At 48.3% G+C, this 18,203-nt stretch overlaps 1 protein-coding gene across 3 annotated transcripts in view; it reads right to left on the bottom strand.

Annotated features, from left to right (window-relative positions):
• Positions 1 to 680: 680 nt before the first annotated feature.
• Positions 681 to 18,203, bottom strand: part of rempA (intraflagellar transport protein rempA) — a 116,642-nt gene continuing 99,119 nt past the window's right edge. The window contains exons 25-27 of one of the 3 annotated variants that reach the window (XM_068380528.1): positions 1,931 to 2,114; positions 1,554 to 1,826; positions 681 to 829 (exon numbers count right to left, since the gene is read on the bottom strand). In XM_068380528.1, coding sequence (XP_068236629.1) covers positions 1,599 to 1,826; positions 1,931 to 2,114 — 412 coding nt within the window. In that variant the 3' untranslated portion in view covers positions 681 to 829; positions 1,554 to 1,598. Of the gene's footprint in view, positions 830 to 1,406; positions 1,827 to 1,930; positions 2,115 to 18,203 lie in introns of those variants that run through there. The other 2 variants (XM_068380529.1, XM_068380527.1) reach the window with 2 other exon arrangements.

The following is an 18,203-nucleotide window of genomic DNA, read 5'->3' as shown; positions in this document are numbered from 1 at the left end:
GAGATACAAATATAACTTTAAGTTAAGGTAAAGCAGAAAAATAGTAGATTTGTCAATGGTACTTCCAGGCCTCCATAATTTCATGATTTGGGTATATAATAATTAATACTCTTGTTAAGTAAAACACCATTTTGTCCATGAATTGAAGGAGTTAGATAAAAAATAGCCATTAAGGGGACTTATTCAGGGTTTCCTCTATTAGCTAATATTTTTCAACTTGGGGAAAATTTTTAAGTCCTATACCACATAAAATGAGAAGTTAATCCTTTTTTAGAGACTCCCATATTTGTCAAAATAAAAAGGAGTCTGCACCCCTTGTTTCTTGCTGTATGACAACTGTAAAATATTACAGCAAATATTCATTGCATGAAGAAAGTGCTATATCAAAATTAGCAATACCCTTTTATATGAAAGAGTAGGGACTGATCATTTAAGTTTAACAATTGTCCTTTTTTTAAAAGAAAAAAACTTGCATCTTCTTAAAACAAAAATTGCGACATTGCTATGGCAACTTTTACCCTGTATAAACAATGTCTATAAAGTTTTCAAAATTGCATAAAATTAAAAGAATTTTCAATTTTACTTGGAAGGAATTTCAATGATAGGTTCATAGTGTCATTGATATTTGAAGATTACATTAGAGCTTTCATTGCCATACCAAGCAACTCATAATAATGTCTAGGAAGTTGGTATTCCTGGGAGGGCTTTTATTTTTAGTGTCATTTGTCTTATTTCTAAAAACAATGCTTACATAATACATCCTTTGACACACTTCTGGTCCTAGATTCAACACCAGAACATCTTTCTTCTTGAATATTAGATCCCTATTCTGTGAAAAAAAAAGTTCTAATTAAAAAGTTGCCATCACCATGATAGAAATATTTATGATTCTGTATTACGTATCTTCTGCTGGTCTTTATTAATTAAGGGTGTCTAGTTAGCTGCCCCTAAATGTTAGTGTTGTTTCTTGCTTATTATTTTACTTTAATCTGCTTGCTTTCCACATTGATGCAGTTTTAACTAATTTTCTGTAGCAGTGAAATTGTTGGCTTACAAATTGTTACAAAATTATTTCTACTTTATAGACATACTTTCCTTTAAGCACTAATCCCCATAAAGAAAGTCTCAGTGCCAAATTAAGTTGTAATATTTTTCGCCTTGCATGCATTACATACGTGAACCGAAATGATTTTTTATTAAAGTAAAATAAATCGCCCCTTACCCATAACTATATGTGGATAAAATTGTAGTCTGATTACATAATCTGTAAGTGATAGTTCAGCACCCATATTGCCTGATACTTGCCTTATTTGGCAAGTAAGTACAGTCTGACTTAAGAATATAAACACATGACGTATTACTAATAACAAAATAATTTATTCTTGCCTAATGTAATATATAAAACAATTTTGACTTAATATTTCAACTTTTCAAAAGCAGTTAATAACCATTATTAAAATTATGTAGCAACGTTACATATTTGTATAAATGAACAAGCAACTTATAAAGACGAATTTTATGGGATTTCGGATACAAGTTTTACAAAAACGTACATGGAGACAAAAGCGAACTGTTTAAACAACATTGATGGACTGAATTTAGAAGAATTTCGCAGAACCATTCAGGGCAAAATGATTATTCCTTAGTGGCCTATTATCGTCGTCGTCATCGTCATCCTCTTCAACAACTTCCTCTTCACTTGCATTACCATCTTCTTCACTACCCCCTTCCTCTATTTCTCCATTTTCACCCGAGGTGAAGTCCATTCCCGTACTCTTGGCAATGTTTTGTAAGGTTTGTGGATCCACATAATAACTTGGGTTGATCTGAAAAATTACAAATATTGTATAGCTTGATGCTAGCATCAAATTTGTATCTTAATTTAAGAAGAGATTTCAATTATTAAAAAAAAAGTTAAAGTAGTACATACTTTGGGTAATCTACTCTTCATTTCTTGAAGAACAGTAATAGCTGATTTAAAGTTATTGTTGGCTGCATAGTACTCTACAATCACAGCATATATATCCCCCTGTCTCACAGCACTTTCAATATTTGGGTCGGCCAAAAGTTTCTGGAGTTCGTGTAGTGCTTCTTCTCCATCAGTGGCAAACATCCTGAAAAACTGTAATGTTAGGTAGGAATTCATAATACAGAAAAGTCTACATTTATTTACTTACTAATATTCTAAAAGACTTAAGATTGGTAAATTTAACATAGACTAAGGAAGTCATAACCAAAATCCCTGCCTTTAATTTAATAACCTTATTATTATTTCCAGGTAAAATTGGACCTACTCTGGCAAGATGGATTACAATTGGAAGTCTGGTACACTCCGACATGAATGGAAGAGCAGAAAGTGTCAAAAGTGGATCTGCTGCCATTATGGGGTGTGATCAACTTGGTTGGATTTGAAACTTTTGTTTGATACCCTTACACCAAGCTGCTGCTCTTCACTTCCAAAGATAGTTGCAGATTTTTGCTGTTAACAAAAACAAAGAGAGAGAGTTCCTGCTGCTCATCACCAAAGCTGGAGCTGCTGCACCACAATGTCAATGCTGGGGATCTTGCAACAAGCCCATGAAATTTGAAGCTGCTGCAGCTGTTTCCTGCCATCAAAGCATTGTCGTAAATGCAGCTGCTCGCTGCCACCAATTCTGCTGCAGCTGCCCACTGCAAGCAATGCAGATGCAACAGATGCTCACAGTCACCACTGCAGCTGCACATAGGCCTCAAAGTGGCATTAATCCAACTATTTGCTTCCATCAGTACAACTAGAACAGTTGCTAATCCTCATTAGTGCAGCTAATCACTATGGTAAAGGGCCTGCAAGATCTGATCACCACCATCTAAATAGCTGCTTCTCATTGCACATCAGTCAAGAACGCCGCTTATGTCACAAGTATAGCCAGCAACTGTTCATTTCTGTCATAGAAACTACGACGACAGATTACTGCAGCAGTTTTCTTCTTACTGACAGTGCTGCACCGCTTATGCCATCAGTGCAGCTTCAAATCTCCTGTTCAGCTGCATGATCTGTTCATATCCATTGCATCTCTCCATCAGTGCTGCATTTATATTACAAATTACATCTGTGCAGCTGCAAAAAAGCTTATTTGCCATCAATGCTGCTTCTCATCTCCTGTGCAGCTGTATCAATTTACTTGCCATCATTGCAGCTACAATATCTACTCAAATCCATCGGTGCACCTGCAATAGTGGCTCGAATCCATCAGTGCAGCTGCAATAGCGGCTCAAATCCATCAGTGCAGCTGCAATAGCGGCTCAAATCCATCAGTGGAGCTGCAATTGCTTCTCATCTCCATCAGTGCAGCTGCAATAACTGCTCATCATTGCAACGGCAATAGCTGCCCATCTCCATCAGTGCAGCTGGAAAAGCTGCTCATCTCCATCAGTGCAGCTGCAAAAGCTGCTCATCTCCATCAGTGCAGCTGCAAAAGCTGCTCATCTCCATCAGTGCAGCTGCAAAAGCTGCTCATCTCCATCAGTGCAGCTGCAAAAGCTGCTCATCTCCATCAGTGCAGCTGCAAAAGCTGCTCATCTCCATCAGTGCAGCTGCAAAAGCTGCCCATCTCCATCAGTGCAGCTGCAAAAGCTGCCCATCTTAATCAGTGCAGCTGCAATAGCTGCCCATCTTAATCAGTGCAGCTGCAATAGCTGCTCATCTTAATCAGTGCAGCTGCAATAGCTGCTCATCTTAATCAGTGCAGCTGCAATAGCTGCTCATCTCAATCAGTGCAGCAGCAATAGCTGCTCAAATCCATCAGTGCAGCTGCAACAGCTGCTCATCTCCATCAGTGCAGCAGCAATAGCTGCTCAAATCTCAGTTCAGCTGCAATAGCTGTTCATTTCCATCAGTGCAGCTGCAAATCTCCATCAGTGTAGCTGCTCAAATCCATTAGTGCAGCTGCTATGGCGTGTCACCTCCAACAGAGCAGCTGCAATAGCTGCTCATCTCCAGCAGTGCAGCTGCAATAGAGGCTCAACTCCATCAGTGCAGCTGCAAATCACCAACAGTGCAGCTGCAATAGCTGCTCAGCTCCATCAGTGCAGCTGTGAAAGCTGCTCAGCTCCATCAGTGCAGCTGCAATATCTGCTAATCTCCATCAATCCATCAGTGCAGCTGCTCAAATCCATCAGTGCAGCTGCTCAAATCCATCAGTGCAGCTGCTCAAATCCATCGGTGCAGCTGCAATAGCTGCTCATCTCCATCAGTGCAGCTGCAACAGCGGCTCAACTCCATCAGTGCAGCTGCAATAGCTGCTCAAATCCATTAGTACAGCTGCTCAAATCTATCAATGCAGCTGCTAAAATCCATCAGTGCAGCTGCAAAAGCTGCTCATCGCCATCAGTGCAGCTGCAAATCTCCAACAGTGCAGCTGCAAGAGCTGCTAAACTCCATCAGTGCAGCTGCAATAGCATCTCAACTCCATCAGTGCAGCTGCAATAGATGCTCAAATCCATCAGCCCAGCTGCAAATCTCCATCAGTGCAGCTGCAATAGCTGCTCAAATCCATCAGTGCAGCTGCAATAGCTGCTCAAATCCATCAGTGCAGCTGCAATAGCTGCTCAAATCCATCAGTGCAGCTGCAATAGCTGCTCAAATCCATCAGTGCAGCTGCAATAGCTGCTCAAATCCATCAGTGCAGCTGCAATAGCTGCTCAAATCCAACAGTGCAGCTGCAATAGCTGCTCAAATCCAACAGTGCAGCTGCATTAGCTGCTCAAATCCAACAGTGCAGCTGCAATAGCTGTTCATTTCCATCAGTGCAGCTGCAAATCTCCATCAGTGTAGCTGCTCAAATCCATTAGTGCAGCTGCTATGGCGTGTCACCTCCAACAGAGCAGCTGCAATAGCTGCTCATCTCCAGCAGTGCAGCTGCAATAGAGGCTCAACTTCATCAGTGCAGCTACAAAAGCTGCTCAACTCCATCAGTGCAGCTGCAAATCGCCAACAGTGCAGCTGCAATAGCTGCTCAGCTCCATCAGTGCAGCTGTGAAAGCTGCTCAGCTCCATCAGTGCAGCTGCAATATCTGCTAATCTCCATCAATCCAGCTGCAATAGCTGCTCAAATCCATCAGTGCAGCTGCTCAAATCCATCAATGCAGCTGCAACAGCGGCTCAACTCCATCAGTGCAGCTGCAATAGCTGCTCAAATCCATTAGTACTGCTGCTCAAATCTATCAATGCAGCTGCTAAAATCCATCAGTGCAGCTGCAAATCTCCAACAGTGCAGCTGCAAGAGCTGCTAAACTCCATCAGTGCAGCTGCAATAGCATCAACTCCATCAGTGCAGCTCCAATAGATGCTCAAATCCATCAGTCCAGCTGCAAATCTCCATCTATCCAGCTGCAATAGCTGCTCAAATCCATCAGTGCAGCTGCAATAGCTGCTCAAATCCATCAGTGCAGCTGCAATAGCTGCTCAAATCCATCAGTGCAGCTGCAATAGCTGCTCAAATCCATCAGTGCAGCTGCAATAGCTGCTCAAATCCATCAGTGCAGCTGCAATAGCTGCTCAAATCCATCAGTGCAGCTGCAATAGCTGCTCAAATCCATCAGTGCAGCTGCAATAGCTGCTCAAATCCATCAGTGCAGCTGCAATAGCTGCTCAAATCCATCAGTGCAGCTGCAATAGCTGCTCAAATCCATCAGTGCAGCTGCAATAGCTGCTCAAATCCATCAGTGCAGCTGCAATAGCTGCTCAAATCCATCAGTGCAGCTGCAATAGCTGCTCAAATCCATCAGTGCAGCTGCAATAGCTGCTCAAATCCAACAGTGCAGCTGCATTAGCTGCTCAAATCCAACAGTGCAGCTGCATTAGCTGCTCAAATCCATTAGTGCAGCTGCATTAGCTGCTCAAATCCAACAGTGCAGCTGCATTAGCTGCTCAAATCCAACAGTGCAGCTGCATTAGCTGCTCAAATCCAACAGTGCAGCTGCATTAGCTGCTCAAATCCAACAGTGCAGCTGCATTAGCTGCTCAAATCCAACAGTGCAGCTGCATTAGCTGCTCAAATCCAACAGTGCAGCTGCATTAGCTGCTCATCTCCATCAGTGCAGCTGCAACAGCTGCTCATCTCCATCAGTACAGCTGCTCAAATCTATCAGTGCAGCTGCAAATCTTCATCAGTGCAGCTGCAAATCTTCATCAGTGCAGCTGCAAATCTTCATCAGTGCAGCTGCTCATCGCCATCAGTGCAGCTGCAATAGCATCTCAACTCCATCAGTGCAGCTGCAATAGCATCTCAACTCCATCAGTGCGGCTGCAATAGCATCTCAACTCCATCAGTGCAGCTGCAACAGCTGCTCATCTCCATCAGTGCAGCTGCAATAGCTGCTCAAATCTCAGTTCAGCTGCAATAGCTGTTCATTTCCATCAGTGCAGCTGCAAATCTCCATCAGTGTAGCTACTCAAATCCATTAATGCAGCTGCAAGAGCTGCTCATCTCCATCAGTGCAGCTGCAACAGCGGCTCAACTCTATCAGTGCAGCTGCAATAGCTGCTCAAATCTATTGGTACAGCTGCTCAAATCTATCAGTGCAGCTGCAACAGCTGCTCAAATCCATCAGTACAGCTGCTCAAATCTATCAGTGCAGCTGCAAATCTTCATCAGTGCAGCTGCAATAGCTGCTCAAATCCATCAGTGCAGCTGCAACAGCTGCTCATCGCCATCAGTGCAGCTGCAATAGCTGCTCAACTCCATCAGTGCAGCTGCAATAGCATCTCAACTCCATCAGTGCAGCTGCAATAGCATCTCAACTCCATCAGTGCGGCTGCAATAGCATCTCAACTCCATCAGTACAGCTGCTCAACTCCATCAGTGCAGCTGCTCATCTCCATCAGTGCAGCTGCAAATTTCCATCAGTGCAGCTGCAGCAGCTGCTCATCTCCATCAGTGCAGCTGCAAATTTCCATCAGTGCAGCTGCAACAGCTACTCATCTCCAGCAGTGCAGCTGAAATAGCTACTAATCTTTATCAATCCAGCTGCAATAGCTGCTCAAATCCATCAGTGTAGCTGCTCATCTCCATCAGTGCAGCTGCAATAGCTACTCAAATCCATCAGTGCAGCTGCAAATCTCCAACAGCAGTGCAGCTGCGAAAGCTGCTAATCTTCATCAATCCAGCTGCAATAGCTTCTCAAATCCATCAGTGCAGCTGCCACAGCTGCTCAAATCCATCAGTGCAGCTGCAATAGCTGCTCAGCTGCTAATCTTCATCAATCCAGCTGCAATAGCTGCTCAAATCCATCAGTACAGCTTTAATAACTGCTCATCTCCATCAGTGAAGCTGCTCAGCTCCATCAGTGCAGCTGCAAATCTCCAACAATCCAGCTGCAATAGCTGCTCAGCTCCATCAATGCAGCTGCAATATCTGCTAATCTCCAACAATCCAGCTGCAATAGCTGCTCAAATCCATCAGTGCAGCTGTGAAAGCTGCTTAGCTCCATCAGTGCAGCTGTGAAAGCTGCTCAGCTCCATCAGTGCAGCTGCTCAAATCCATCAGTGCAGCTGCAATAGCTGCTCAGCTCCATCAGTACAGCTGCGAGAGCTGCTAATCTTCATCAATCCAGCTGCAATAGCTGCTCAAATCCATCAGTACAGCTGCAATGGCGTGTCACCTCCAACAGTGCAGCTGCAATAACTGTTCAAATCCATCAGTGCAGCTGCAATAGCTGCTCAAATCCATCAGTGCAGCTTCAATAGCTGCTAATCTTCATCAATCGAACTGCAATAACTGCTCAAATCCATCAGTACAGCTGCTCAAATCCATCAGTGCAGCTGCTCAAATCTCCATCAATCCTTCTGCAATAGAGGCTCATCTCCATCAGTGCAGCTACAATAGCTGCTCATCGCCATCAGTGCAGCTGCAAATCTCCAACAGTGCAGCTGCAACAGCTGCTCAAATCCATCAGTGCAGCTGCAATAGCTGCTCAAATCCATCAGTGCAGCTGCAACAGCGGCTCAACTCCATCAGTGCAGCTGCAATAGCTGCTCAAATCCATTAGTACAGCTGCTCAAATCCATTAGTACAGCTGCTCAAATCCATCAGTGCAGCTGCAACAGCTGCTCATCGCCATCAGTGCAGCTGCAATAGCTGCTCAACTCCATCAGTGCAGCTGCAATAGCATCTCAACTCCATCAGTGCGGCTGCAATAGCATCTCAACTCCATCAGTGTGGCTGCAATAGCGTCTCAACTCCATCAGTGCAGCTGCAACAGCTGCTCAAATCCATCAGTACAGCTGCTCAACTCCATCAGTGCAGCTGCAATAGCATCTCAACTCCATCAGTGCGGCTGCAATAGCATCTGAACTCCATCAGTGCGGCTGCAATAGCATCTCAACTCCATCAGTGCGGCTGCAATAGCATCTCAACTCCATCAGTGCGGCTGCAATAGCATCTCAACTCCATCAGTGCGGCTGCAATAGCATCTCAACTCCATCAGTGCGGCTGCAATAGCATCTCAACTCCATCAGTGTGGCTGCAATAGCATCTCAACTCCATCAGTGTGGCTGCAATAGCATCTCAACTCCATCAGTGTGGCTGCAATAGCATCTCAACTCCATCAGTGTGGCTGCAATAGCATCTCAACTCCATCAGTGTGGCTGCAACAGCTGCTCAACTCCATCAGTGCAGCTGCAACAGCTGCTCAAATCCATCAGTACAGCTGCTCAACTCCAGTGCAGCTGCAATAGCTGCTCAACTCCATCAGTGCAGCTGCAAATCTCCATCAGTGCAGCTGCAAATTTCAATCAGTGCAGCTGCAATAGCTGCTCAAATCTATCAGTGCAGCTGCAAATCTCCATCAGTGCAGCTGCAAATCTCCATCAGTGCAGCTGCACTAGCTAATCATTTCCAAGCAATAGCTGCTCAAATCCATCAGTCCAGCTGCAATAGCTGCTCATCGCCATCAGTGCAGCCGCAAGAGCTGCTAAACTCCATCAGTGCAGCTGCAATAGCATCTCAACTACATCAGTGCAGCTGCACTAGCTGCTCATTACCAAAAGTGCAACTGCAATAGCTGTTCAAATCCATCAGTGGAGCTGCAAATCTCCATCAATCCAGCTGCAATAGCTGCTTCAATCCGTGCAGCTGCATTAGCTGCTCAAATCCAACAGTGCAGCTGCAAATCTCCATCAGTGCAGCTGCAACAGCTGCTCAAAACCATCAGTGCAGCTGCAACAGCTGCTCAAAACCATCAGTGCAGCTGCAACAGCTGCTCAAAACCATCAGTGCAGCTGCAACAGCTGCTCAAAACCATCAGTGCAGCTGTAACAGCTGCTCAAAACCATCAGTGCAGCTGCAACAGCTGCTCAAAACCATCAGTGCAGCTGCAACAGCTGCTCAAAACCATCAGTGCAGCTGCAACAGCTGCTCAAAACCATCAGTGCAGCTGCAACAGTGTCTCAACTCCATCAGTGCAGCTGCAAATCTCCAGTGTAGCTGCAATAGCTGCTCAACTCCATTAGTGCAGCTGCAATGGCGTGTCACCTCCAACAGAGCAGCTGCAATAGCGGCTCAACTCCATCAGTGCAGCTGCAATAGCTGCTCAAATCCATTAGTACAGCTGCTCAAATCCATCAGTGCAGCTACTCAAATCTATCAATCCAGCTGCAATAGCTGTTCAAATCCATCAGTGCAGCTGCAATAGCTGTTCAAATCCATCAGTGCAGCTGCAATAGCTGTTCAAATCCATCAGTGCACCTGCAATAGCTGCTCAAATCCAACAGTGCAGCTGCAATAGCTGCTTAAATCCAAGTGCAGCTGCATTAGCTGCTCAAATCTAACAGTGCAGCTGCATTAGCTGCTCAAATCAACAGTGCAGCTGCAAAAGCTGCTCAACTCAATCAGTACAGCTGCAAATCTCCATCAGTGCAGCTGCAAAAGCTGCTCAACTCCATCAGTGCAGCTGCAACAGCTGCTTATGTCCTTCAGTGCAGTTGCAATAGCTGCTTATGTCCTTCAGTGCAGTTGCAATAGCTGCTTAAAGCCATCAGTGCAGCTGCTCAAATTTATCGGTGCAGCTGCAATAGCTGCTCAAATCCACCAGTGCAGCTGCAATGGCGTGTCACCTCCAGCAGTGCAGCTGCAACGGCTGCTCAACTCCATCAGTGCAGCTGCAATGGCGTGTCACCTCCAGCAGTGCAGCTGAAATAGCTGCTAATATTTATCATTCCAGCTGCAATAGCTGCTCAAATCCATCAGTGTAGCTGCTCATCTCCATCAGTGCAGCTGCAATAGCTACTCAAATTCATATCAGTGCAGCTGCAACAGCGTCTCAACTCCAACAGTGCAGCTGCAACAGCGTCTCAACTCCAACAGTGCAGCTGCAACAGCGTCTCAACTCCATCAGTGCAGCTGCAACAGCGTCTCAACTCCAACAGTGCAGCTGCAACAGCGTCTCAACTCCATCAGTGCAGCTGCAACAGCGTCTCAACTCCATCAATCTAGCTGCGAAAGCTGCTCAAATCCATCAGTGCAGCTGCAAAAGCTGCTCAAATCCCTCAGTGCAGCTGCAACAGCGTCTCAACTCCATCAGTGCAGCTGCAACAGCGTCTCTGCTCCATCAGTGCAGCTGCAACAGCGTCTCTGCTCCATCAGTGCAGCTGCAACAGCGTCTCTGCTCCATCAGTGCAGCTGCAACAGCGTCTCTGCTCCATCAGTGCAGCTGCAACAGCGTCTCTGCTCCATCAATGCAGCTGCAACAGCGTCTCAACTCCAGTGCAGCTGCAATAGCTGCTCAAATCCATCAGCTGCATATCTCCATCAATCTACATGCGAAAGCTGCTCAAATCCATCAGTGCCACAGCTGCTCAAATCCATCAGTGCAGCTGCGAAAGCTGCTTAACTCCAGTGCAGCTGCAAATCTCCATCAATCTAGCTGCGAAAGCTGCTCAAATCCATCAGTGCAGCTGCAAAAGCTGCTCAAATCCCTCAGTGCTGCTGCGAAAGCTGCTCAGCTTCATCAGTGCAGCTGCGAAAGCTGCTCAGCTCAGTCAGTGCAGCTGCAAAAGCTGCTCAGCTCCGTCAGTGCAGCTGCCACAGCTGCTCAAATCCATCAGTGCAGCTGCCACAGCTGCTCAAATCCATCAGTGCAGCTGCATATCTCCATCAGTGCAGCTGCCACAGCTGCTCAAATCCATCAGTGCAGCTGCATATCTCCATCAGTGCAGCTGCGAAAGCTGCTCAAATCCATCAGTGCAGCTGCGAAAGCTGCCCAAACCCATCAGTGCAGCTGCGAAAGCTGCCCAAATCCATCAGTGCAGCTGCGAAAGCTGCTCAAATCCATCAGTGCAGCTGCGAAAGCTGCTCAGCTCCGTCAGTGCAGCTGCGAAAGCTGCTCAAATCCATCAGTGCAGCTGCGAAAGCTGCTCAGCTCCGTCAGTGCAGCTGCGAAAGCTGCTCAGCTCCGTCAGTGCAGCTGCGAAAGCTGCTCAGCTCCGTCAGTGCAGCTGCGAAAGCTGCTCAGCTCCGTCAGTGCAGCTGCGAAAGCTGCTCAGCTCCGTCAGTGCAGCTGCGAAAGCTGCTCAGCTCCGTCAGTGCAGCTGCGAAAGCTGCTCAGCTCCGTCAGTGCAGCTGCGAAAGCTGCTCAGCTCCGTCAGTGCAGCTGCGAAAGCTGCTCAGCTCCGTCAGTGCAGCTGCAATAGCTGCTCAGCTCCGTCAGTGCAGCTGCAATAGCTGCTCAGCTCCGTCAGTGCAGCTGCAATAGCTGCTCAGCTCCATCAGTGCAGCTGCAATAGCTGCTCAGCTCCAGCAGTGCAGCTGAAATAGCTACTAATCTTTATCAATCCAGCTGCAATAGCTGCTCAAATCCATCAGTGTAGCTGCAATAGCTACTCGAATCCATCAGTGCAGCTGCCACAGCTCAAATCCATCAGTACAGCTGCCACAGCTGCTCAAATCCATCAGTGCAGCTGCAAATCTCCAACAGCAGTGCAGCTGCAATAGATGCTCAAATCCATCAGTGCAGCTGCCACAGCTCAAATCCATCAGTACAGCTGCCACAGCTGCTCAAATCCATCAGTGCAGCTGCCACAGCTGCTCAAATCCATCAGTGCAGCTGCAATAGCTGCTCAACTCCAGTGAAGCTGCAAATCTCCATCAGTGCAGCTGCGAAAGCTGCTCAAATCCGTCAGTGCAGCTGCGAAAGCTGCTCAAATCCGTCAGTGCAGCTGCAAAAGCTGCTCAACTCCGTCAGTGCAGCTGCGAAAGCTGCTCAGCTCCGTCAGTGCAGCTGCGAAAGCTCCTCAGCTCCGTCAGTGCAGCTGCGAAAGCTGCTCAGCTCCGTCAGTGCAGCTGCGAAAGCTGCTCAGCTCCGTCAGTGCAGCTGCGAAAGCTGCTCAGCTCCGTCAGTGCAGCTGCGAAAGCTGCTCAGCTCCGTCAGTGCAGCTGCGAAAGCTGCTCAGCTCCGTCAGTGCAGCTGCGAAAGCTGCTCAGCTCCGTCAGTGCAGCTGCGAAAGCTGCTCAGCTCCGTCAGTGCAGCTGCGAAAGCTGCTCAGCTCCGTCAGTGCAGCTGCCACAGCTTCTCAGCTCCGTCAGTGCAGCTGCCACAGCTTCTCAGCTCCGTCAGTGCAGCTGCCACAGCTTCTCAGCTCCGTCAGTGCAGCTGCCACAGCTTCTCAGCTCCGTCAGTGCAGCTGCCACAGCTTCTCAGCTCCGTCAGTGCAGCTGCCACAGCTTCTCAGCTCCGTCAGTGCAGCTGCCACAGCTTCTCAGCTCCGTCAGTGCAGCTGCCACAGCTGCTCAAATCCATCAGTGCAGCTGCCACCGCTGCTCAAATTCATCAGTGCAGCTGCCACCGCTGCTCAAATCCATCAGTGCAGCTGCCACCGCTGCTGAAATCCATCAGTGCAGCTGCGAAAGCTGCTCAAATCCATCAGTGCAGCTGCGAAAGCTGCCCAAATCCATCAGTGCAGCTGCGAAAGCTGCTCAGCTCCGTCAGTGCAGCTGCGAAAGCTGCTCAGCTCCGTCAGTGCAGCTGCAATAGCTGCTCAGCTCCGTCAGTGCAGCTGCAATAGCTGCTCAGCTCCATCAGTGCAGCTACGAAAGCTGCTAATCTTCATCAATCCAGCTGTAATAGCTGCTCAAATCCATCAGTGCAGCTGCCACCGCTGCTCAAATCCATCAGTGCAGCTGCCACAGCTGTTCAAATCCATCAGTGCAGCTGCCACAGCTGCTCAGCTCCATCAGTGCAGCTAGTGCAGCTACGAAAGCTGCTAATCTTCATCAATCCAGCTGCCACAGCTGCTCAAATCCATCAGTGCAGCTGCCACAGCTGCTCAAATCCATCAGTGCAGCTGCCACAGCTGCTCAAATCCATCAGTGCAGCTGCCACAGCTGCTCAGCTCCATCAGTGCAGCTGCAATAGCTGCTCAGCTCCATCAGTGCAGCTGCAATAGCTGCTCAGCTCCATCAGTGCAGCTACGAAAGCTGCTAATCTTCATCAATCCAGCTGCCACAGCTGCTCAAATCCATCAGTGCAGCTGCCACAGCTGCTCAAATCCATCAGTGCAGCTGCCACCGCTGCTCAAATTCATCAGTGCAGCTGCCACCGCTGCTGAAATCCATCAGTGCAGCTTTGAAAGCTGCTCAAATCCATCAGTGCAGCTGCAAAAGCTGCCCAAATCCATCAGTGCAGCTGCGAAAGCTGCTCAGCTCCGTCAGTGCAGCTGCGAAAGCTGCTCAGCTCCGTCAGTGCAGCTGCAATAGCTGCTCAGCTCCGTCAGTGCAGCTGCAATAGCTGCTCAGCTCCATCAGTGCAGCTACGAAAGCTGCTAATCTTCATCAATCCAGCTGTAATAGCTGCTCAAATCCATCAGTGCAGCTGCCACCGCTGCTCAAATCCATCAGTGCAGCTGCCACAGCTGTTCAAATCCATCAGTGCAGCTGCCACAGCTGCTCAGCTCCATCAGTGCAGCTAGTGCAGCTACGAAAGCTGCTAATCTTCATCAATCCAGCTGCCACAGCTGCTCAAATCCATCAGTGCAGCTGCCACAGCTGCTCAAATCCATCAGTGCAGCTGCCACAGCTGCTCGAATCCATCAGTGCAGCTGCCACAGCTGCTCAAATCCATCAGTGCAGCTGCCACAGCTGCTCAGCTCCATCAGTGCAGCTGCAATAGCTGCTCAGCTCCATCAGTGCAGCTGCAATAGCTGCTCAGCTCCATCAGTGCAGCTGCAATAGCTGCTCAGCTCCATCAGTGCAGCTGCAATAGCTGCTCAGCTCCATCAGTGCAGCTACGAAAGCTGCTAATCTTCATCAATCCAGCTGCCACAGCTGCTCAAATCCATCAGTGCAGCTGCCACAGCTGCTCAAATCCATCAATGCAGCTGCCACAGCTGCTCAAATCCATCAGTGCAGCTGCCACAGCTGCTCAAATCCATCAGTGCAGGTGCAATAGCTGCTCAAATCCATCAGTACAGCTGCAATAACTGCTCATCTACATCAGTGCAGCTGCAATAGAGGCTCAACTTGATCAGTGCAGTATAGCTGCTCAAGTCCAACAGCCTCAAATTTCCATCAGTGCAGCTGCAACAGCTACTCATCTCCAGCAGTGCAGCTGAAATAGCTACTAATCTTTATCAATCCAGCTGCAATAGCTGCTCAAATCCATCAGTGTAGCTGCAATAGCTACTCGAATCCATCAGTGCAGCTGCAAATCTCCAACAGCAGTGCAGCTGCAATAGATGCTCAAATCCATCAGTGCAGCAGCAATAGCTGCTCAAATCTCAGTTCAGCTGCAATAGCTGTTCATTTCCATCAGTGCAGCTGCAATAGCTACTCAAATCCATCAGTGCAGCTGCAAATCTCCAACAGCAGTGCAGCTGCAATAGATGCTCAACTCCATCAGTGCAGCTGCCACAGCTGCTCAAATCCATCAGTGCAGCTGCCACAGCTGCTCAAATCCATCAGTGCAGCTGCCACAGCTGCTCAAATCCATCAGTGCAGCTGCCACCGCTGCTCAAATTCATCAGTGCAGCTGCCACCGCTGCTCAAATCCATCAGTGCAGCTGCCACCGCTGCTGAAATCCATCAGTGCAGCTGCGAAAGCTGCTCAAATCCATCAGTGCAGCTGCAAAAGCTGCCCAAATCCATCAGTGCAGCTGCGAAAGCTGCTCAGCTCCGTCAGTGCAGCTGCGAAAGCTGCTCAGCTCCGTCAGTGCAGCTGCAATAGATGCTCAGCTCCGTCAGTGCAGCTGCAATAGCTGCTCAGCTCCATCAGTGCAGCTACGAAAGCTGCTAATCTTCATCAATCCAGCTGTAATAGCTGCTCAAATCCATCAGTGCAGCTGCCACCGCTGCTCAAATCCATCAGTGCAGCTGCCACAGCTGTTCAAATCCATCAGTGCAGCTGCCACAGCTGCTCAGCTCCATCAGTGCAGCTAGTGCAGCTACGAAAGCTGCTAATCTTCATCAATCCAGCTGCCACAGCTGCTCAAATCCATCAGTGCAGCTGCCACAGCTGCTCAAATCCATCAGTGCAGCTGCCACAGCTGCTCAAATCCATCAGTGCAGCTGCCACAGCTGCTCAGCTCCATCAGTGCAGCTGCAATAGCTGCTCAGCTCCATCAGTGCAGCTGCAATAGCTGCTCAGCTCCATCAGTGCAGCTACGAAAGCTGCTAATCTTCATCAATCCAGCTGCCACAGCTGCTCAAATCCATCAGTGCAGCTGCCACAGCTGCTCAAATCCATCAGTGCAGCTGCCACCGCTGCTCAAATTCATCAGTGCAGCTGCCACCGCTGCTCAAATCCATCAGTGCAGCTGCCACCGCTGCTCAAATCCATCAGTGCAGCTGCCACCGCTGCTGAAATCCATCAGTGCAGCTTTGAAAGCTGCTCAAATCCATCAGTGCAGCTGCAAAAGCTGCCCAAATCCATCAGTGCAGCTGCGAAAGCTGCTCAGCTCCGTCAGTGCAGCTGCGAAAGCTGCTCAGCTCCGTCAGTGCAGCTGCAATAGCTGCTCAGCTCCGTCAGTGCAGCTGCAATAGCTGCTCAGCTCCATCAGTGCAGCTACGAAAGCTGCTAATCTTCATCAATCCAGCTGTAATAGCTGCTCAAATCCATCAGTGCAGCTGCCACCGCTGCTCAAATCCATCAGTGCAGCTGCCACAGCTGTTCAAATCCATCAGTGCAGCTGCCACAGCTGCTCAGCTCCATCAGTGCAGCTAGTGCAGCTACGAAAGCTGCTAATCTTCATCAATCCAGCTGCCACAGCTGCTCAAATCCATCAGTGCAGCTGCCACAGCTGCTCAAATCCATCAGTGCAGCTGCCACAGCTGCTCGAATCCATCAGTGCAGCTGCCACAGCTGCTCAAATCCATCAGTGCAGCTGCCACAGCTGCTCAGCTCCATCAGTGCAGCTGCAATAGCTGCTCAGCTCCATCAGTGCAGCTGCAATAGCTGCTCAGCTCCATCAGTGCAGCTACGAAAGCTGCTAATCTTCATCAATCCAGCTGCCACAGCTGCTCAAATCCATCAGTGCAGCTGCCACAGCTGCTCAAATCCATCAATGCAGCTGCCACAGCTGCTCAAATCCATCAGTGCAGCTGCCACAGCTGCTCAAATCCATCAGTGCAGGTGCAATAGCTGCTCAAATCCATCAGTACAGCTGCAATAACTGCTCATCTACATCAGTGCAGCTGCAATAGAGGCTCAACTTGATCAGTGCAGTATAGCTGCTCAAGTCCAACAGCCTCAAATCCATCAGTGCAGCTGCAAATTTCCATCAGTGCAGCTGCAACAGCTACTCATCTCCAGCAGTGCAGCTGAAATAGCTACTAATCTTTATCAATCCAGCTGCAATAGCTGCTCAAATCCATCAGTGTAGCTGCAATAGCTACTCGAATCCATCAGTGTAGCTGCAATAGCTACTCGAATCCATCAGTGCAGCTGCAAATCTCCAACAGCAGTGCAGCTGCAATAGATGCTCAACTCCATCAGTGCAGCTGCAACAGCTGCTCAAATCCATCATTGCAGCTGCAACAGCTGCTTATCTCCATCAGTGCAGCAGCAATAGCTGCTCAAATCTCAGTTCAGCTGCAATAGCTGTTCATTTCCATCAGTGCAGCTGCAAATCTCCATCAGTGTAGCTGCTCAAATCCATCAGTGCAGCTGCTACGGCGTGTCACCTCCAACAGAGCAGCTGCAATAGCTGCTCATCTCCAGCAGTGCAGCTACAAATCTCCATCAATCCAGCTACAAAAGTTGCTCAACTCCATCAGTGCAGCTGCAAAAGCTGCTCAACTCCATCAGTGCAGCTGCAAAAGCTGCTCAACTCCATCAGTGCAGCTGCAACAGCTGCTCAACTCCATCAGTGCAGCTGCAACAGCTGTTCATTTCCATCAGTGCAGCTGCAATAGCTGCTCAAATCCATTAGTGCAGCTGCAATGGCGTGTCACCTCCAACAGAGCAGCTGCAATAGTGGCTCAACTTCATCAGTGCAGCTACAATAGCTGCTCAAATCCATCAGTGAAGCTGCTCAGCTCCATCAGTGCAGCTGCAAATCTCCAACAATCCAGCTGCAATAGCTGCTCAGCTCCATCAGTGCAGCTGCAATATCTGCTAATCTCCAACAATCCAGCTGCAATAGCTGCTCGGATCCATCAGTGCAGCTGTGAAAGCTGCTCAGCTCCATAAGTGCAGCTGTGAAAGCTGCTCAGCTCTATCAGTGCAGCTGCAATAGTGGCTCAACTTCATCAGTGCAGCTACAATAGCTGCTCAGCTCCATCAGTGCAGCTGCAATAACTGCTCAGCTCCATCAATCCAGCTGCAATAGCTGCTCAGCTCCATCAATCCAGCTGCAATAGCTGCTCAAATCCATCAGTGCAGCTGCCACAGCTGCTCAAATCCATCAATCCAGCTGCAATAGCTACTCAAATCCATCAGTGCAGCTGCAAATCTCCAACAGCAGTGCAGCTGCAATAGATGCTCAACTCCATCAGTGCAGCTGCAACAGCTGCTCATCTCCATCAGTGCAGCAGCAATAGCTTCTCAAATCTCAGTTCAGCTGCAATAGCTGTTCATTTCCATCAATGCAGCTGCAATAGCTACTCAAATCCATCAGTGCAGCTGCAAATCTCCAACAGCAGTGCAGCTGCAATAGATGCTCAACTCCATCAGTGCAGCTGCAACAGCTGCTCAAATCCATCAGTGCAGCTGCAACAGCTGCTCATCTCCATCAG

This window comes from Palaemon carinicauda, chromosome 9 (genome assembly GCF_036898095.1).
Source record: "Palaemon carinicauda isolate YSFRI2023 chromosome 9, ASM3689809v2, whole genome shotgun sequence".
Classification (NCBI taxonomy): domain Eukaryota; kingdom Metazoa; phylum Arthropoda; class Malacostraca; order Decapoda; family Palaemonidae; genus Palaemon; species Palaemon carinicauda.
The sequence above is the reverse complement of the archived record's forward strand: the minus strand, read 5'-3'. Positions and strand labels throughout refer to the sequence as shown.